At 35.0% G+C, this 21,506-nt stretch overlaps 2 protein-coding genes across 3 annotated transcripts; both read right to left on the reverse strand.

The window, feature by feature from the left end:
- Nucleotides 1-1,088: 1,088 nt before the first annotated feature.
- LOC137722705 (importin subunit alpha-4-like) lies at nucleotides 1,089-5,642 on the reverse strand. 2 transcript variants are annotated; one of them, XM_068461773.1, is made up of 10 exons: nucleotides 5,290-5,642; nucleotides 4,522-4,618; nucleotides 4,333-4,424; nucleotides 4,115-4,246; nucleotides 3,651-3,836; nucleotides 3,316-3,479; nucleotides 3,106-3,184; nucleotides 2,807-2,935; nucleotides 1,916-2,043; nucleotides 1,089-1,811 (listed from the first exon to the last, which is right to left on the reverse strand). In XM_068461773.1, the coding sequence occupies exons 1-10, from the start codon at nucleotides 5,506-5,508 to the stop codon at nucleotides 1,439-1,441; spliced, it is 1,599 nt and encodes a 532-aa protein (XP_068317874.1). In that variant the 5' UTR covers nucleotides 5,509-5,642; the 3' UTR covers nucleotides 1,089-1,438. The 2 variants fall into 2 exon arrangements, with proteins under 2 accessions (XP_068317874.1, XP_068317873.1); XM_068461772.1 differs by having other exon boundaries at nucleotides 4,522-4,621.
- Nucleotides 5,643-11,330: 5,688 nt separating this feature from the next.
- On the reverse strand, nucleotides 11,331-12,669 carry LOC137722144 (uncharacterized). Its single transcript, XM_068461119.1, has 2 exons — nucleotides 12,177-12,669; nucleotides 11,331-11,368 (listed from the first exon to the last, which is right to left on the reverse strand). Exons 1-2 carry the CDS (start codon nucleotides 12,667-12,669, stop codon nucleotides 11,331-11,333), a joined length of 531 nt encoding a protein of 176 aa, XP_068317220.1.
- Nucleotides 12,670-21,506: the final 8,837 nt, after the last annotated feature.

The following is a 21,506-nucleotide window of genomic DNA, read 5'->3' on the forward strand; positions in this document are numbered from 1 at the left end:
CTTAAACTACCAAGCATTGGTAGCGGTAGTAAATTTCAAAACCAAACTCTTCTGACAAAAAAAAAAAAAATTTAAAACCAAACCAAACCTTTTTTTTTTCATTCTTCTCCGATTTGGTTTTGCTCAGTTCACCACCATATTAATCAAACCAAACCAAAAATAGTGTAGTGTTAATTTTTACAAAATTTAACGCTATGAGGCAAAGTGACACACGAAATAGACATTTTTAGTGCATTTTTGCTCATCACCATATTAATCACCATTAAATTAGTTTAAATTTTGAAATTTATATAGTAATTAGATTAAATCAAACTCATCTATATATATATATATATATATATATATATATATATATATATATATTTAGTCAATCACGAACTCATCTTGTGCAATTTTTAATCTAACAAATCCATCGTTTGAACAAACTCGTCCCGTGCAATCTCTCCCTCTCTCTCAAACCCATGAAACACTCACTCTCTCTGGTCGGTTGAGCTCGCTCAATGCTTTGTTGTACTAATTAAGCAACAACTTTCAGTGTTGTCTTGGTTTCTAGTACCCTCTTCGGTGGAATTTTTATCCAAAACTTGCTCTAATCAAGAACATTCGTCGTCATCATCAACTAATGGAGCTGCATAGTAGTCGGAAATTAGCAATGAAGTCAAACTTGGCCATCTTTTTCCTTCCAAAGCTCTAACAATCTGCTCCTGATCGATGTAAAGAGCAATTTGCAAGTGACACCTTTCAAGCAGGGATTTTTCAAGTTATGGGAATGAGAACCAAATTATAAAGAAAATGAATACAAAGTGTTGGATAGGAGGGATTAGGAAATGCTCCATCGGGCATTACAAAGGCATGTAAAGAGGAATTTGCAGCTGAAACATTCCGAGAAGGGATTGACTAATTCATTTCATATGCTTTGTAAAGCTCATATGATGCATTTCCTAATCCCATGACTCCGCTATCGACCTTTTTCCCGCACCACAAAGTGGGAGCTCATGCGAAACATTTTATTTAAAGCATAACAGCGATGACTTTGGGTTGGATTCAGTAACTCGCAACTCACCCCAACCCCGTTTATCTTTCTCCATAGCCTAGGTTCCATTTAAACCTTGAAAAAATTTGGAAAAATATACATAAAATAAAGATCGATAATCCAGGATTCTAACAAGTAATGAAATAACACAGGAACAAACATATAAGCAGAAGCCATCATTTTAGTTCTAATTCCGCGTAAACACGAGTGACAATTTTTACTACTACAAGTCTTGAAACGCAAAATAAAATGGACAGACAGCCGCTTGTAGCCGTAGCACTTCTATCAAATTCGATAGACAAGCCTATGTGCCAAACCAAAAACCCTGGCCCTTGGCAGTGGGGGAAAATCTGAATGAGGTTTTCCGAAAGTAATACCTTGTTCAGTAACCTAAACCACATTTGTTCATCCAAAATTGAAGCCGCCTCGGGGAGGGTTGGGCTGGTTTGTTCCGAAAGTAATACCTTGTTGAGTTCCATTCCCATTCTCCTGGACTTCCTCATCTTCCTCGGTCCAATATCTCTCCAAGAGCTTGACAGCCTTCTCGTAAATTTCATGGTTATCATGTGTCTGCAGATTCTCAATCTTATCCGACCCCTCACATTCATCTATGAGTTGTGCATAAAGATTGATCCCGCCATTCATTCCCATTTCTTTGTCAGCCTCACCCACCTTTAGAATGTTCTCAAGACCTTCAAGGCACACTGTTACAATCCTTGGATCTGGGCAGATTAGGAGATCGCAAAGCGGTTTAATACAACCTTGGGCCACCAAGAATCTGCAAGAAACAATCATGATTGTTAAATATCGTAAAAATATAACATTAGCACAACTGCATAATGAATCTAATAGACATAATCTAGTGGTAAGGGTAGAGCATACTGTATTTGTTCATGAGATCCTCCAGAAGTGGCATTTGAGATTGCCCATGCAGCCTCCTTTTTTATGTCGAACTCTGCATTTTGGAGAAGTTGCACAAGTGGGATGATGATACCAGCGTCTATCACAGCCTGTTAAATAGTAACCGATATACAATAAAAAGTTAAGGGTGTATCAAGAACCATCGTCCAGATCAAACTAATTCTGAGAGAAGCTACGGGATCAAGTAAACTTCCTTGCATCAAAAGGTACTAAGCACATGTACATTTGCAGAGGACACACAACTTCTAAAGAAGTATAAGCATTTTCTTTGCAAAGTAATGATATAACTTGCAGAAAACAAAATACGTCAAAGCAAGGTAGAAGTGTTAGCAAATAACGAATTAAAAAAAATCTCTCTTTCCTTGTGACAACTAGCTATGAATACTGTATACAGTGCGGGGATCTTACCTAACAATTCCCCAGCCTATCTTCCACTAATTAAAAGATTTATGCCGCACATCATTCTACTTGTAGAGACGATTATGCAACACCAGACCAGACATCCACCCAAAACACAAACACTGTAGTATAGTGGATTTAATCGGTGCCATGCTTGATCAAATGCATGAAGTAAGCATTAATTGTGTTGCGTTCGGATTGGTGCTTTTCAGAAGAAAAGATTTGAATGACTTCCCAGTCTATATTATCTAAGTATTAGTTTTTATATGAATACAATCCACATGTTAAATACAGTGGATGAACTTCAAATGCTCAAGAAAGAGTAATAAACATTTGTTTGGTGGTTCTACTTTTAATAGTAGATGCATACAATTTAAACTAAGTATTCAAATCCAAATCCCTAATTTCAATTACACATACATATCTGAAATGTAACTTCGAAGAATTTTATACCTGTATTTGACCTCTATTCCCAGCTGTGATATTTGAAATTGTCCAACAAGCTTCTTTCTTGATGCTCTTTTTGTGACTTTGTGTGAGAAGTTGACCGAGGCAACTGAGAACTTGGTTGTCAATAGCATACTGGAAAATATAAAGGGGTCACTTTGTTGCTATATATAGTGAAGAAAAATTGGGGCGTTATATGAGAAATAAAAATTTAAATAAGACTCCTATCCGGCAAGAAGACCAGGTTTCAGATAACATTAGGTTCTAATTCTAAAGGGTATACAACTATATATTAGTGTTAATACCTGAGTCTGGGAATCATCACCAGTGACAATATTACCCACTGTCCGAAGAGCAGGTATAAGAACTGTAGGTGATGGATGACTGGCATAAACAAATTGTAGTCATCAAAAACACACACAAGGTGAATATGCTAAACAACTATTCTTAAGTATATCAAACGATTGAAGACCAATGCCACATGTGAACAGTTTGTAATGGGTTTATAAACTTACAGCAGAAGCTCCACAAGTCGTGGACAGACACCTGCATCAATCACAGCCTGAATTTTGTCATTTGAACCATCTGAGAGATAGGATAGGGCCCAGCAAGCGTCTGTCAAGACTTCTTCATCATTCAAGTGAATAAGATGTTTTAAAAATGGCAAGGCAGGCTTCACCTGTAAGAGAACATGCCAATAGGCAAGCGGAAAGGGTACTAATTACAGTTATGATAAGGCATCGACCCAAATCATTCTATGAAGGGATACCAGCTGACATTTAAGTTTAACACATACTACTGCTGCATCTGTAAAGTTATAACAAAAAAAATTCTCAAAATGGGCTTGAACCTGATCAAATGGGGTTGGTGGTTTTCCGCGACAAAAGTTAGATAGAGTCCAAGTAGCATTCCTCAGCATGGATAACTTTGAATTTTCATTTAATTGAGCTAGCAATGGCATCAGTGCACCTTGTCCAAGAACAAGATCCCTGCAGTTTGGTGAGTCACCAGCAACATTGCCTAGAGCCCATACTGCCTGTTCAGGAAACAAGAAAGCAAGGATTGCCACGCAGTAAGTCAAACAAGTAGAAATATCTGACAGCAAGGAAGAGAAACTATGAATTATAGAACCAATAAAACTTAGAACCAAAAAAAAATATACTACAATAATGAGCCTGATAATTTACGAAGCTTAGATATTGGAAAGATTTCCAGATATTCATGACCCGGAATAATTCAGAAAGTGCAAAGCCTTTTTGAGCAATGCTCTCAATCTTAGGTCAATGAAAAGTGTGAAAGGTAGGGAGAAGGAACCTGCTCTCTGACATCGTCACTGCCAGCGCTAAGAAGCTGCACAAACATTGGGACCGCACCATGCTCAATAACGACTCGTGTATGCTCTGATGTTCCAGATGCAACATTGGTCAAAGCCCACGCGGCTTCAAACTGCATATAAAGATGTAAGTCAACCTCAGTGTCTGATCACACCTTTAAGGAAAATTTCACTTTAACAAGAAACAAATTTTCCGTACTTGCAGTTGGGGCAAATCATGTCTTCCAAGAAACTCAACAAACCGAGGGACAGCACCTGCTTTTATAACCTCGTCAATAGGAGGGCTGCGCTCTGCACAAAATGAAAAACAAAAGCCAACAACCTCACACAGATATTCCACCTAAATAGGAAAGAAAATGAACTTGAAGCATTTGATCTGCCCCCATACCAATTGATAATAGCTTCCTAAATTGAGTAGTAGCCTCCAATTGCAGTGCGGGATCATTAGACCAAACTCCTTGCACCAGTGAGGGGATACTTTCCAACTGCTAAACAACACCAACGTCAATTAAGACCCAATTTTTAATATAAGATCAGATAGCAAGAAGAGGAAACATAAAGAGTCAACTTTATCTCATTCACGATTCTCCTTTTCCCGGACTTGAACAAAGAGAAACCAATTACAGAACTTACTCCGAATAAAGAGGGACATTATTCAATGCCTTAAATGTAAAAAACTTTATTTTAACACAGAGACAATGAACTACTAACTTGTTGCTTCCGGTTATCTTCTCGACAGTACAATTTCGAGCAAAGTTTTACTCAAATCTTCAACAACCAAAAGAAACTTAATATATTATGTATCATTCACCACTTCCCAAACTAGTTGTGCTACTCTTTTAAAACAACTTTTACTTCCTTCACTTGCCCACATTTTCTCTGTACTCAAGCAGAATAGGAAAACAAATCCAATGAAGTCTGAAACACGCATACATAGAACGATTCAACACCCCTTTACAATCAATTTCTTATAAAGCAGTAATTCCCATTTCAATTTCTTCCTCTTTCCTTCACTTTCTTAGCAACCAAGCATACCCAGATAAACTAACTAAAATCCCACAACCATAAAATCCCCTAATCCTCGAGTTCAAGAACCCCAACACAAATTAAAGCTAATAACTTTCAAATACAAAAGCAGCAGAAAACGAAGCAGTACCCTCTTCTCCAAAACGACGCCGGATTGGGAGCCATCAAGCAGCTGCTGCTGGGACTGACTCAACCCTTCCCTCCTCTTCTTGAGCAAACTGTCCTCCCGCTTGTTCTTCCTGATCTCCACCAAGTTGTCCTCTCTCCTCCGCCGCGCCTCCTCCGCGTCCACCCCCGTTTTGTACGATTTCTTCCTCACATCGGTGCGCGTGCCCGGCCGCAGAGACATTGTTCTTTCCGATTCGTGGGTTTTGCCTCGCTTCTGGGTCTCTGTGAAATTGCGCCCGCCGAGTGTTTGATGAAATTACTCAGAGACGGCCACAACGAAGCAAAAACGGATTCGGGTCTGTGGTTTGGCCGAGATCGTATGTATGTCGTATGTATCTATACACGACGCGCATACGGAATCAGCGGTCCACCTGGGAAATAACAACTAGCAATTCAAAAGATATGAAAAATCTTGACCGTCCATTGCATGCCGCCTAGTTTACGGAATCAAACGTTGACACGTGTTGACGATATGTCTGGATTCACATGGACTCACTGCATAATTACTGATTTTATTTTCTTTTTCAAAGTCAATTATCAACTATTCAAAAAACCAAAAAAATTCAATTATCAAGTGATTGATATGACTGAGTTTTGAAATTTTTTTTTATCAGAATTGGATTTTGAATTTGATGATTGACAAATGCTTAATTTGTTTACTCAACTACATCAGTTTCAAATATCGAGTTTTAATTTATTTTCATCGAATACTATATCTTAACTGAATACAAATGAATTGAAACTATTTAATTAGTAATTTTTATTTAAAAATTGTTTTAATAAAACAATTATCTGAATTGAAGAACGTTTAATCAAATGAATCAAACAAATCAAATCATCTAAAAATACTTACCTAAACCACTTATGAATATATATTACTTAATAATTGATACATATCGTTGATTTATCTATACATTTAAATGATTAAATAATTTTTTTATTTAAATAATTTTTTTTGAAAGTCATATTTAAATAAAAATTGAAAAGTTAAACAATTTGAATTATGAAACTTTTACTAGTAAAATACGTTATTCGCAACGAGAAGAAGAATTATCCAACCAATAAAACAACGCCGCTAGTCAAAAACAAATAATTCAATCTTGCTCTGCTTTTTAAATTTTCCCTCCAAACTTAATTTCAAATAACTTCACATTTGTCTTATTCCCAAGAATTCCACCGAAACAGCTGTCGCGTCTCCTAAATCTGGACCGTCCAAAACTCACTAGACCCCACTTCGCTACTTACCAGATCACTCTCAAGAACAATAAAATTACCGTTATACCCTCACCCTACTCCATATATAAATCCCCCGCCTTCACGCCCTCTCAGACTCTCAGTCTTTATTCTCAAACAGACTGCAAGAGAGAATGTCTTGGTGGTGGTCCACGTCAGCATTCCGGTCCCGGAGGCTTCTGGAGTGGTTCCCGGAGCTGAGCCTGTCGATCGTGGACGACGTTGTTTGGCCGCTCGTGACGGCGTTCGAGTCCGTGTCCTTGGTCTCCATGCTCTTCTTCTTCTTCGTCTTCTGCGGCTGCACCGTCTGAACCGACTTCCTCTCCTGCTCGTCCCCACGCGCGTGGCTTCAGTTGCGAAGGGGCTGGAGACTGGAGTGGCGAGATTCTCAGAGGCGGAGATGCCGATGCTCAAACTGTGGAGAAGCGTTGAGCACGTGACTTGTGTGTCACGTGAGTTTCGTGAAAATTTTGTATTTTCTTTTTTGTTTATTAGTGGAAGAAAGAGGAAGAGCACGTGACAATCATTGGCATTCTCATTGGTGTCCCCGAGAGCTAATCGTTCAAAAAGAACTTAATTAAGTTTAACTGACTTAATTAGCTCATAAGAAGTTAATTAAAAGTCAATTAGTGAATCGTGTATGGCTACACGTGGACTTTCAATGAATCGTATATGCAATTTAATGAAGTTCATGAGACTTGTTATTAAGATTTCAATGGATTTTAATTTATTTCTATGGATTCTCATGAGCTTTGTAGAGGTCCGTTTAATGTGCATTTCCACTAGTTGCAAATTTTTAATATTTGAAATGGTAGTGATCTGTGTCATGTGTGATGATGGTGGCTATATATCTCAAGGTGACGGGAGGAGGTGGTGATGGCGGCGATGCGGTACGTCGTGGTGGTGGGGATGCTGGTGAAAGTTGTGATAGTGATAGATGTTAAAAGGTGGTGGAAGTGGTGGTAGTGATGGTTGTGACAAGGTGATGGTTACTCATTACTGGCGAAGCTACATAAAGGCAAGAAGGGGCAGCCGTCCCTCCGGTCGTTGGAAATAAAAGCTAGAATTCGGCCCCTCCAATCTTCTGAACCTGTTAAAATGTGGGGGTGCTGAGCTGTTGGGTTTCGATTTCAAGGAAGAAGACAATCTGATTTGTTTGAAACTAGATGGCGTCGTTTACTTTAATATGTGCTATTGGTTATAAAACTCAGTCTTATAATGAAACGGTGTTGTTTGGTGAGCTGCTTTAGTTTCTTTTTTATTTTTAAATTTTATTGATGTGGTCTTCTTTTCCAACCACACTACCACCGCACCATTTTAATTTTGTTCCCTCTCTCTCATTTGTTTTAGACTACAGAAATACAAAAGGTTGATGTTTGTTATTGTTCTTTTTCAATTCTTGTTATTACTTCTAGTATTTAAAATTATAATACAAAAGATTGATGTTTGTTATGGTTCTTTCTCAATTCTTGTTATTATTTCTAGTATTTAAAATTATTTTATTTTTTGTTCTTTGATTCTTCAGAAATGATGACTTTGAGAACTTGTTTTAGATATACAAGACTTTTGTGTGGAAAATGATTTTAGTGTTCTTACTATGTGAGAGATGTTTTTGCTTTTATTGAGAGAGATGTTTACATTGTGAGTGATGTACAACAGTTGTTTGATAACTTGGTTGTTTATATTGATAGATATGTTTTTGCTTTTATTGATAATGAGTCTATTTTGCGACTTTTTCAGGACATGAAGCATCCCAGACGACAATTGCAAGGTGTTTGTATTGATAAATTAGTAACAACAGTAATATTATCTACTGTCTAAAATAATTTGATTGTCTACATTTTTTTGGAACCTATTATGCTTTTAAATGTTGCCCATCCCCTCGAAAATTCTTGGCTTCGCCACTGGTGGTGGTGGCCAGAATTTATATTTAGTTTTAGCTAAGGATGTAAACATTTTCATTAAAATTTAATAAAGTCTACCTTTTGGAAGAAAAAAAATTAAAAATAAATAGAAGGCTAGATTTTAATCCCTAAATAAGAAGAAGTTTAAAAAAAAAAGTCTTATACAAAATTAAAATTTGATTTTAGTCCCTAGATTATATTTAATGTCAGCATATGTATTCAATGTCTCTTTTTCGGTACACTTATGTTTAGGTACAGACATTATATTTAGGTACCGATATTTCAGTACACCAGTTTAGTATCATATAGTAAGTTACAGAATTTTCGGTACACTTATGTTTTTACATATTTTTTTAGTGTCACAAATTTACTACAATATATTTAGGTACAGGCATTTTGGTACACTAATTTAATAAAATCTATTGTGATACGGATGTTTAGATACACTAATTAGAGAAAGTTAAATAAAATTAATGAATTAAAATGTGTATAATAATAAATTTAAAATTTAATGTAACAACATTAAATAAGTTATCTATTAAATATAAAAACAAAAATATAATATGAATTTGAATTAAGTACACATTAAGGAACTAAAATCAATATTCACTTTAATACAAATTTTTATTATATTTTAATCTTTTTGAAGGATTAAAGTTCAAAAAACCTCTAATATATATATATATATATATATATATATAGTGGATCTCTTGGACTTCCATATTTATATTAGACGTTTTGATATAAACGCCTCATTTTTTAATGTCATAGACTAAACATCTATTCATTTTGCAAATTTGATTAAACATTTTCCCTACAATTTTGGTACTTTAATTTTATTTCATTAGAAGTCTATTCACATTAGCATTCCTTTTTTTCCTCCTATTTTTATGCATGTCTTATTATGATGATTTAAGATTTTATTTTTATTTTTTATTAAAATATTTATTTTAGTAAATTAAATAGAATGCAACTGTCACATCCTGGCCCAGGTTCCCATCATATTCCGGGCTCGACTCCACAATAGCACGATATTATCCGTTTTGGGCCCCGACCACGCCCTTACGTTTTATTTTTGGGAACTCACACGAGAACTTCCTAGTGGTTCACTCATCCTGGAATTGCTCTCGTGCGAACTCGCTTAACTTCGGAGTTCCTATAGAACCCGAAGCTAGTGAGCTCCCAAAATGCTTCGTGCTAGGTAGAGATGAGAATATACATATAAGGCTTACAGGATCCACTCCCCTGGGCAATATGGGATGTACACCCTGGCCGGATGTGTGCCGATGAGGACGTCGGGCCCCTAAAGGGGTGGATTGTACATTCCACATCGCCTATGGGAGTGGGTCCTGTAAGCCCTATATGTATATTCTCATCTCTACCTAGCATGAAGCCTTTTGGGAGCTTACTGGCTTCAAGTTCCGTAGAAACTCCGAAGTTAAGAGAGTTCACGCGAGAGCAATCCCATGATAGGCGACCCACTGGGAAGTTCTCGTGTGAGTTCCCAGAAACACAACCTTGAGGGCGTGGTCTGGGCCCAAAGCTGATAATATCGTGGTACGGTGGAGTTGAATTCGAGATGTGGTGGGGGTGGGGCCAAGATGTGACAGTAACAAAACTCGTAGTTATGTAAATTTGGTTATATCAGTACGTTTGATTATAATGGTACATTTGAATTTTTGGTACGTTTGTTTTCAAAACATAAGTTTTATTACTTTTGTCCTAATAATGAGGAATTACTTTAATTAATTTTTTTTTTTTATAGAAAGAGTCATTAACAATGTAAAAGTTTAAATTATTTAAATTAATTAATTTTTTTTATAGAAAGAGTCATTAATCAACGGACAATAATCTTTTTGTTAATTCAAAATTATATGATTTATCGTTATTATTTAGCATTATCTATAATAATAAGGATTTATCTCCAATCAACTAAAAGTTGTTCCAGAGACTTATCTACCAAAAAACAAGACTATCTAGATCAATGTATATGAATCAAACATATTTTTAAACATTCCAAAAAGATGAATATTCATTTTAATATAGATTATAATTGGGTATGTTTTAATTTGGGGTTGGTACCTTTTCGTTTGACGTTGGTACATTTTCATTTAATGTTGGTATGTTACCATTTGGCGTGGGTGTACATTTAGATTTGAAAAGTTTTAATTTTTAGACCTAAATATAGTTGAAATTATTTAAAATATATAGCAGATATTTAAATGTAAATTAATTTCAATTAATCTGAAGTAGTTCATGTCACATCCCGATCCGGGACGGATCACTTCCCGGCCCTGCTACACCACCGTAGCACGATATTGTCCGCTTTGGGCTTACCATTCCCTCACGGTTTTGTTCTTGGGAACTCACGAGCAACTTCCCAGTGGGTCACCCATCATGGGATTGCTCTAGCTCCCTTCTCGCTTTACTTCGGAGTTCCTACGGAACTCGAAGCCAGTGAGCTCCCAAAAGGCCTCTTGCTAGGTAAGGATGAGAATATACATTTAAGGATCACTCCCTTGAGCGATGTGGGATGTCACAATCCACCCCCCCTTAGGGGCTCGACATCCTCGTCGGCACACACGCGGCCAGGGTTAGGCTCTGATACCAATTGTCACGTCCCAGCCCAGGGCGGATCACTTCCCGGGCCCGCTCCACCACCGTAGCATGATATTGTCTGCTTTGGGCTTACCATTTCCTCATGGTTTTGTTTTTGGGAACTCACGAGCAACTTCCCAGTGGGTCACCCATCATGGGATTGCTCTAACTCCCTTCTCGCTTAACTTCGGAGTTCCTACGGAACTCGAAGCCAGTGAGCTCCCAAAAGGCCTCGTGCTAGGTAAGGATGAGAATATACATTTAAGGATCACTCCCCTGGACGATGTGGAATGTCACAATTCAAGTCTGAGTATCTTAATCAAATGTTTCAAAAGCTTAATCAAAAACTCAAAAGCATAAATGTTTAGTCTACAAAAGTCTAAAATGAGGCATCTAATTCTAATTTTCTCTATTTATATTTATGAAATGGGCTAAAGATTAAAATCAGAATATGCCCCCAAAAGAAACCGGTCCAAATTTAACCACAATCGGATTACGTGAAGGTCTTGGTTTGAGGTTAGTTGTAGTAATAGTCTCTGAACTCATCTTGTTTCGTTCCGTACTTGACTTTTTTTTCCATTTGTGATCATCATCAAACTCACTCTCAAGTAGGGATGGACAAATACCCATTGGTTATGGGTAACCGCGATTATCTGCCCATTTAAATTTGATGGTTACGGTTATGGGTATAACCGTTTACTCGTGAAATTTAAATGGACAGTTATGGGTATTACCCATGGTTATAAACGGGTACCCATTTAACCGTTTATTTTAATATATAACTTAAAAATAAAAAATAAAAATTAGTTTCTAGGGTAAAATACAAAAAACTACATCAACACTATTGGTGTCACGACACTTTCATACCTCATCTTTTAAAATTGAAAATGTCATACCTCATCTTACGAATTTTTGTCAATGTTATATCTTCCGTTAGCCTGTCGTTAATTTGTCAGTTAAATGCTGACATGGCTTGATTCAGGGCCCACTTTCTATTAAAAAAATAATAAAATATTATTAAAAACTAAAAAAAAAACATTTAATATTTTTTAAATATTAAAATAATAAAGAAAATTAAAAAAACAAAAATAAAACAAAAATAAAAAATCAAAACCTTTCATCGCCCAATTCGCATCCCTATTCCCAAACAGCTCCCCACTCGAGTCCGTCCCCACCAGTACCGGAAAATCCGAACACGTCCCATACGCCGTCGAAGCCCTAACCGGGCAGCACCTCCGGGTCCCATTCCGCTCACTACTTATCCCGGAAACCGACCTCGACCCACAATGCCACCTCTTTTTCGCAATGAACTGGAAGTTCCCATTCCTAGTATGGTGTCCAACGGAGATCGTCCTGTCGTCGTCGACCAAGGTAAGCCGAGACATGTCGATGACATCAATAGAAAAAGAAGTCATCCTGTTGGAGAGGCAGGGGCGCTTGGTGTGGAGGAGGAGGTCATTGGATTTGCAATCGGCAGAGTCTAGGGTTTTGGAGGTGGGCGTGGAGGTCTGCTGCTGCAGCTGGAAATGTCTCCAGCCATGGAGCTGGAACGTGCAGGAATCGACGAAGTGCCGTGAATCCAGGGATTTGTGTGACAACCCCTGCATAATCTTCAACCAAAAAAAAAAAAAAACATTTGAAAACCCCTCAACCCCCAACCCTTTGAAGAAGAATGAGAAGAAGAGACGAAAGGTTTTTATTTTATTTTTTCTTCTTCTTTTGTTTTCTGGGTTCTATTAGGTAGATAAAAGGGTGGGGGGAGGGAGGGAGGGAGGGGGAAAGGGACGAAAGGTTTTTTTTTTTATTATTATTTTAATATTTAAAAAATATTAAATGATTTTTTTTTTTAGTTTTTAATAATATATTATTATTTTTTTAATAGAAAGTGGGCCCTGAATCAAGCCACGTCAGCATTTAACTGACAAATTAACAGCAGGCTAACGGAAGGTATAATATTGGCACAAATTCGTAAGATGAGGTATGACATTGTCAATTTTAAAAGATGAGGTATGAAAGTTTCGTGACACCAATAGTTGATGTAGTTTTTTGTACTTTACCCTAGTTTTTAACTAGGTTTAGTATCCCGAGATGTATTTGGTTATAAAGGGCCATATAATATATATATATATATATATATTTATTTATTTATTTATGCCTCACTTGAGAGAAAAATATAGTTGATAGAACGGGCTAATGTTTAATATATGTGATTGAATATGCTAAAATATTAGAGTGTTCGACAGTTTGTTTTGGAGTCTTTTGGAGTTTTGACCAATTCAAGATAATGATTACCTTGAGCATTTAGAAACATGTTATTATCAGATTATGCGTACCTATATATATTATTAGAGTTGTTAGAGATTGAAGTGAAATGGGAGCCATGTATTATTCTGTTTATTTTCTTCACTAGTATCAGATAAGAGAAATGAACGTAAAAAGGGACAAATGAGGAAAACATGATTATTACTTTCTGCTTTTCATCTTTTTGTACTACCCATACGATACTAGCATACGTCTCTTTTAATGCATTTAAAAGATTTACACACCAAAACAATAAAAACCAAACTTCTACTATTTAAGCAATATAATTTTGACTTCTATTCTTCTACTTTCCACTCTTAGCCATATGTGGTTGTTTTCTTTACGTGGGCATTCACACCAATTTCACAACAGAAATCATTACTTTGTATTTATAATCTCAACAACTACTAATGTTAGTGAGAAAAAAAATTTAAGAATTAATTACAAAAAAAAAAAAAGGCACAACTTTGTATTACTTGTAGGGTAAGTAACCCCATTATTTTTCTTAAAAAAGGCACAAGGTACGGAGAAATATCATCACAATAATTCCTAAGCCTATCTTTTCTCTTTATGCAGCTCTACCACCCTCTCTCTCCTTCAGTTAAATTTAGGCCACAACACATTGTTAAACACGCTTCTGACACTGAGCTAAGGAATTGAATGCTTGTTTACTACAAAGCCGTTCACAATATTCATTGAGCAATCTAAGTAATTTATAAAAAAATGGTTTCAATTTCAATATTTTTTCAACAATGATGGCATGAAACATTCACCATGAAGCATGAACTCTAATTTTACGATTTTTTTTCTTTTTTTTTTTCCAAATTATAGATTCAGCTTAAATTTATTATTCTTATAATTGTGGTGAATTGAATATGCGTGAATAAGAGAAGAAAAAAAAATGGGATTTTTCAAACCTTACATGTATGGGAGCCGTAGCCTGAAGCCACGATGCCCGAGCCACCAAGTCGTTCCTGCTCCAAAACTCTAAGGTCCAAAACAAAGCCGTTTTGCATCACCTTTCTTACAGACCTAGGCTGCCTGATGTCAACCCGCAACCCAAGTGGGCATATGCACCAAACCGTCCCACTTGTTTTTTTTTTTTTCTTTGGGGCCTTGTTTTTTTTTTTTTTTTTTGGCTTATATGAAATAACAAGCCCATGGGTTAGACCTTATTTTTCACTTTTCCTTCTTAGCCCAATAATTAGGTATATAATATGTTAACCCATTTACTTCTCCTTTGTTGCCCAGCAACCCAACAACCACTCTTTTGGGTCTGCAAGCCACGACAACCCCATATTTTGGGTCGTCACTCATTCTTTTCACACATAGGTCCCGAAACTATACTCGTTCACTACATATGTATATTGTGTTTGTTTACAAGTATCATGAACCTAGAGTTCGTACTTAAACTCGAACTTGAAGTTTTGAAAATAAGTGCCATAGAAATTCGAAGTTTCATGAAACAATACACCCGTAAAAATCCGGAGTTCTTGTAGGTGATTTATTAGGATTACATGTAGATGATGCTTTTAAAAACAACTGTAAAATTTAGTTTGTGCAAATTACTTTATTGTCCATAATTTTATTTTGTGATTAAGACAAAAATGTTTTTTCATCCTCTTATAGTTGACAAAAAGAGTTTCATTAATATGTGGTTTAAATTAACTTCTTCCTTACAAATTTGTTATGTGTAAATAAAATAACTTGAAATAAGTCCAATTTTATGGAAAGAGATCCTCTCCGGATCCTTTCCACCAAACCCACCAAATCAATCAATTTAGGCACTTGAAATTTAATCCAACGGCTACAAACAGATGACCCCTTTAAAAGTTATAATAACTTTAGCTGTTGAACTAAATTTCAAGGGTCCGAATTAGGTGATTGGGTGAATTTGGTGGAAGAGATCCAGAAATAATCCCTTTCCCAATTTTATGGCCGAACAATTAGATTGGTCTAATTTTTAGTTATTTTTCTATTTAGGTCCATGAATAGGACTTCATATGTCAGCACTTTTTGCTGTTAGGTTGATACTTTGTATTGTGATTACTATTTTACTCTACTATAGCTATTCAATGGAAAAAAAAAAAAAGAAAATGATACGATCGGTACTTTGCTAGCAATTCTTCCTGGAAATAATCGCTAAAAAGATAGCGACTAATACCCATTAAAGTCGCTATTTTCGTACCGATCCCTCCGTTTTCAATTTTTTTCAGTTTTTTATTCGTTATTTTTTATTTTGTTAATGTTTCTTTTATTTATCTTACTATAACAAAAAACTATCATATTCATGTTTTTCAAAATATATTTTTTCTATCCAAAATATATTATAATTCATTTTTAAACACTTGTAATCAATGATTTAAAACCTAAATTTAAAGATATTTTTCTATTTTCTCACTTTAAGAACCAACAAAAAATAGTTTCAAGACCTAATAATCGGTAGGATCACATCCAAAGGTTTTGCAATATTTTCCTTAACTCCAGCGCAAAATATTTCTTAAAGCTAAAAATTTCAATTTTTTTTTTTTCACAAAAAATTGTGTTCTATAAGCCAAAGTTAGAGTCATTTTATTCGCACCACATATTTTCTAAAATTAATTTAGGACATTTCCAAAATTTCGAACACCTATAAATCTCTTGGGGGGGGGGGGCCTCACTAGTAGTTATATTATTTTTCTATTTTTTTTTCAACTCAGGTACCCTATTATTCGGTATAAACCCAGATTTCAGCTGATATTTTACAATCTAAACAACCTATCATATAACTACTTTGACAGTCTAAACTACATGTCATATAAGTACTTGTATAAGCTAAACTACCTATCATATTATAATATTAGTCGGCATAAACTTAGATTTCAACTGATCTTTTATAATCTAAACTACCTATTATATAAGTACTTTTACAGTCTAAACTACCTGTCATATAAGTACTTGTACAAGCTAAACTACCTATCATGGTGGAATAAGTAATTTTACATGATTCTAACAGTAAGATGTAGTCCTCCATCTTGGTAATGTTAAAAGCCCCCGAAGCTACACAATCAATGTCAAAAGCCTCTTAAGCAATTACTTACGTAAGATAATCAATGTATAATGCTCGCGAATCATGTAGATTAGAATCATGTAACAAATATCAGCAAAAATGAAGCTTACTGTTGTAAACGACTCAACGAAAACACGTAAAATTACTTGTAGTTCTCATAGCTTCATGTGAATTCAAATTTAAATTTGGATACTAATATGCAGGAATCGCGAGGAAAATTCAAAACAGGAGTCGGATAAAGTTTTTGATGAAACGACGAGATTTGATAAGTAACTTTTTTTTTTTTTTTTTAATACAACGATATATTTTACACTAAAAATGATGAGATTTTTTTATGAAATGATGAGATTTGATGTGTAACTTAAAGTTCCATGTTAATTCTGGAAGAGTCATGATAAAACATTTAACGACAGTCGGTGCAATTTTGTTTTCAAATTATGGACACTTTAATTGCTCTACTTATTAGACCCTACTTATGACTGTGCAATAAATTAGACCTGTATCAAAACATACGGATCAGGATCCTCTCCTGAGCAAAGGGTGAGGATCCTCTTGACCAAACCCATCGGGCCGTTGAAATTTTATCCAACGACTACAAACAGAGGGCCCCTCTAAAAGTTATAATAATTGTAGCCGTTGGATAAAATTTCAACGGCCCGATGAGTTTGGTCAAGAGGATCCTCACTAGGGATGGGCAAATACCCATTGGTTATGGGTAACCGCGGTTATCCGCCCATTTAAATTTGACGGTTACAGTTATAGGTAACCGTTTAGATAAATAAATGGTTATGGGTATAACCGTTTACCCGTGAAATTTAAACGGACGGTTATGGGTATTACCCAAGGGTATAAACGGGTACCCATTTAACCGTTTATTTTAATATATGTAAAACTTAAAAAATAAAAAAATAAAAAAATAGTTTCTAACTAGGTTTAGTATCCCGAGATATATTTGGTTATAAAGGGCCATATAATATTATATATATATATATATATATATATATGCCTCACTTGAGAGAAAAATATAGTTGATAGAATGGGCTAATGTTTAATATATGTGATTGAATGTGCTAAAGTATTAGTGTTCCACAGTTTTGTTTTGGAGTTTTTTGGAGCTTTGACCAATTCAAGATAATAATTACCTTGGGCATTTAGAAACATGTTATTATTAGATGATGCGTACATATATATATATATATATATATTTAGTTGGCCTCAAGTTTTTAATAAATTTTGACCCCAAAATTAGAAATCGATTAAATGGCTTGGATTGATGAACATATGTTTCTAAATAAAAATCCAAATATTTATTAAATTAGCCTATTAGTAGACTGATGTGTACTTACATACATATATATATATGTATGTATGTATGTATGTATGTATGTATGTATGTATGTATGTATGTATGTATACAAGAATATTAATTAACCTACAACCATGTATGATTCTTGTAATAGATTAACCGTCACATAATTAGGAGACATCACATATATTCATAAATAATATTGCCATTGATATAAAAATACATGTTAAATGTACTTATAACGGTATTTAATAGTTAGAAGAAAAAAAATTATGACAAATTTCTTTTTAATTTTCAAGTTGTTAAAAAAATAGGTAGACGGGTAAAAGAAAAAAGTAAACGGGTACGTGGTTATGGGTAAATGGGTATATGGGTATGGGTATACCAATTTATGTAAATACCCAACTGGTAAACGGTTATGTGGGTAAAAGCTTAAACGGTTATGGGTAAATAACTGCGGTTACCTGCCCGCCATAACCGTTGCCCATCCCTACTCTCAAGTTTTACCAAAAATACAACTCACACTCAAGTGACATTTTGATTCTTTTCATTAACTCTATATATTTTTCGGTTAAATTCAGGGAAAATTTTGGGTGTATTTAATTGAGACTTCGAGAAATTTTAATGGATTTGTAGAGATTCTATGTAAAATATTTTGATCCAAGTGTCTCGAAATCTCATGGGAAAATGCGAGATTTGTGAATGCTCGAAATACACTATGAAATTTCTCTAATTTTTCCTCGAATTCATCAACTTTTCAAAAAGCCTTTAAAATTAACTCATAATTAATTACACCTGAAATGTTATAAACTTCTGTAAAATCCTAATTGAATACACTCAAATTTATGTAGATTTTAATAAACTCTCTTAAAATCCTAATTGAATACGACTAAATTGTTAGAGAATCACTTAAAATCTTAATTAAAGTCAAAGACTTGTACAAAAAATAAAAATCCCTCAAATTCCATACACCCCAAGTAAAGCAATAACATAAGAATGAAGATTATGAAACAAAATTAAAAATAAAAATATATTGGGAGGCCAGGGGATGTCATCATCCACCACATTCTAGGAGCTTTAAGAAAAAGTACGAATTTTGTTATGTTTTGTTTTATTAATTCTTCTGCAAACAGTCCTATTTGCTCCTAAGTTTAACAGAAAATTAAATGGAGTTAACAAAAAGAACCAAAGTGATACATGACAATGAGTTCGAGGACTAAAGAAAACAAAAAAGAAAGTTTTATTATCCAAAAGGAAAAGTTCAGAGACAAAAATGAAATGGGAGGACAAGTTCACGATCATTGATGTATTTTGTAGTTTATTTTCTTCATTTTTAACAGTCTTTAATTATTGTTATAAAAAGCAGTTTTTAATTATTTCTCAAGCAAATTACAAAATGAAATTATATTTTCTTTTTTCTTTTTTTTGGGATTTTCATTAGATGTCTAAGTAGATTCTATTGCTTAAGACACTGAAGACATTTTGGCCAACTATTATGAAAAATGCTTCAAATCTCAAATTTTGGGAGTACGAGTACAACAATCATGGTGTATGTTCCGACCAAACCTTCCCCCAGTTACTATACTTTGTGCAGGCCAACAAGTTATGGTCCATGTACAATGTAACCAGTATGTTTCATAACGCTAAACATAAGATCGTTCAAGGGGAGTTGTATACGCTCACTACCATTGCCATTCGCCAATACCATTACACAAGTGACTGGTCACGACCCTATCCTCCGAGGCAAAGCGGTACCCGACGTGTCACCGGATCCGATGCATGAAGTGAGAATTTGTTTTGATAAAGCCGGAACGAACGTGATACCCTGTCACCCTTCTCTATCAAATTGTAAGGTTGCTGGCGATAAACCTATATTGCTGTAATAAGAGCCTCAGGCCGCCTGCAATAAAAATGCTTATATGTTTTTCTAATTATAATTCATTCATCATCTTTTGATTTGCATGTCTTTTTTTGGTTTTGTTAAATGCACTTCTACAAAAAAAATTTACCAAACATTTAATTTTTTTTATAGTTGTTTATTTTCAAGATATAGCAAAAGTTTTTTTTTTTTTAAAGCACAACAATACCAAACTAGTCATTCACCTGTTCAATTATAGTTTTTAAGTATGACAACGTGGTCATGGAGGGGGTATATATTAAAAATGTAACAACGTAGGAACACGGAGTGATACTCTACATGTTATTATATGATTGCGGGACTCTTACTAAAAAATAACTTTCCTTGAATTGTATAATGACATACATTGTACTGCCTCGTATTCCAGTTACATTAAAAAATCTCTGTTTGTTGAATTTAGAGCTATCTATCTATTTTACATTACAAACTTTCCACAAGCCAACACGTAAGTTCAAATTCTTTATCCAATAATCGTTCTTTGGCTGCGTGATAGAAATAATTTCAAAACCATCATGCGAACAACTTAGTTCCAAATGAATACATCATGATGATAAGCAGGTTAATTACTCAAAGTAATACAAATAATTAGTGCTAATTAAACACCGGCTTTTATTCGCAGATCTATATGTAATTACGTATATATCCATCTGAAAACGAAAGTTATACTTCATATTTAATAGGGTAAAATACATTTTACCCCTTTAGTTTTGAGGTTAATTTCAATTTCTTACAACATCTTTAAAATATTTTAATCTCAAACATTTAATGCTATTTCATTTCAATTTCATACAACTGTTACTTAATCCTTTAAATTTACCGTTAAATAGGGAAGAGATGGCATTGGAAGCTCGGATCTAAAAGAAATTGTGACCATCGGGATTCTGTGCTTAATTCTGCGTTCGGTGCAGACATTCAGATCGGTGTGGGTATTGTAAGAACCCGTATTCTTTTTAATTGAGTGCCACTTGTTGCTTTTGGGATATTTTATATTTGCTGCTTTCTGATTGATAAATTAGAGCAGCAGAAGGTGAGAGCAGAGTGAGTAGCCAATTTCGGTTTTGAGGAGAGAGAGAGCATACTTGCAGAGAGCAACGCAGAGAAGCAGAGAGAGCTGCAGAGAGCCCCAAAAATAAGGGGCTGCTGCTCCATTTGTTTAGTTAGAATTCATCCAGGAACATCCGATAAAATTAGGGGTTGGATGTGTGAAGATGTTAGTTGGATTGTCTTGTTAAAATTTGGAATCTTAAGGTGAGTGATTTATGTAATATGTTGCAAATTATACTTATTTTCAATTATCTCTTTATTTCAAGTCAAGTATGTTAGATTTGTGGAACTGCTTTCAGAATTATTGATATAGAGATGTGGATATTTAGAATTGTTTGGGGAGCATGAGAATTTTAGTGTTGCATTAATCCGAGGGATAAATGTAAATTACACATGGGGACATTAGGGCAGAATGGTCAATAGGAGTCACGTAGTGAGTTACTATTTATGAAGGATATAATGAACACGTAAAGGGATGATGTGATATGGCACTACGTGCATAATGATTTGATTTTATTATTATATTTTCTATAGTAACTAAAATGACATCGCTTAACTGGCATATTACATATAAATAACTCACTGAGCGACATTGGTTGTTGCTCACCTCTCACCCTTTGATTTTGCAGATGAGTTATTTGACAAGACAGGTGCTAGACGAGCTGAGGTTGTGTTAGACAAGGGATTTAAGAGTTTTTTTCTTATTTTTGTACACTCTGTAAGGATTTTTTAATAATTACTGGTTTAAGAGAAGTTTTTATTTTTCGTTTTTACTTTTACTCGCACACCGGGTGTGGGGTCCCACCGACCTCGGTTCGGGATGTGA

This window comes from Pyrus communis, chromosome 17 (genome assembly GCF_963583255.1).
Source record: "Pyrus communis chromosome 17, drPyrComm1.1, whole genome shotgun sequence".
Lineage (NCBI taxonomy): Eukaryota > Viridiplantae > Streptophyta > Magnoliopsida > Rosales > Rosaceae > Pyrus > Pyrus communis.

What these genes read in the sequence shown, in the direction of transcription:
- LOC137722144 (XM_068461119.1), bottom strand. Translation starts at nt 12,669, where the DNA reads ATGCAGGGGTTGTCACACAAATCCCTGGATTCACGGCACTTCGTCGAT. An exon ending in TGCGAATTGGGCGATGAAAG is followed by an intron (nt 11,369 to 12,176) that starts GTTTTGATTTTT and finishes TAAGATACTCAG; the next exon opens with ACTTGAATTGTGACATTCCA.
- LOC137722705 (XM_068461772.1), bottom strand. Translation starts at nt 5,508, where the DNA reads ATGTCTCTGCGGCCGGGCACGCGCACCGATGTGAGGAAGAAATCGTAC. An exon ending in CGACTTGTGGAGCTTCTGCT is followed by an intron (nt 3,185 to 3,315) that starts GTAAGTTTATAA and finishes TGTTTATGCCAG; the next exon opens with TCATCCATCACCTACAGTTC. An exon ending in GTGATGATTCCCAGACTCAG is followed by an intron (nt 2,936 to 3,105) that starts GTATTAACACTA and finishes TATATTTTCCAG; the next exon opens with TATGCTATTGACAACCAAGT.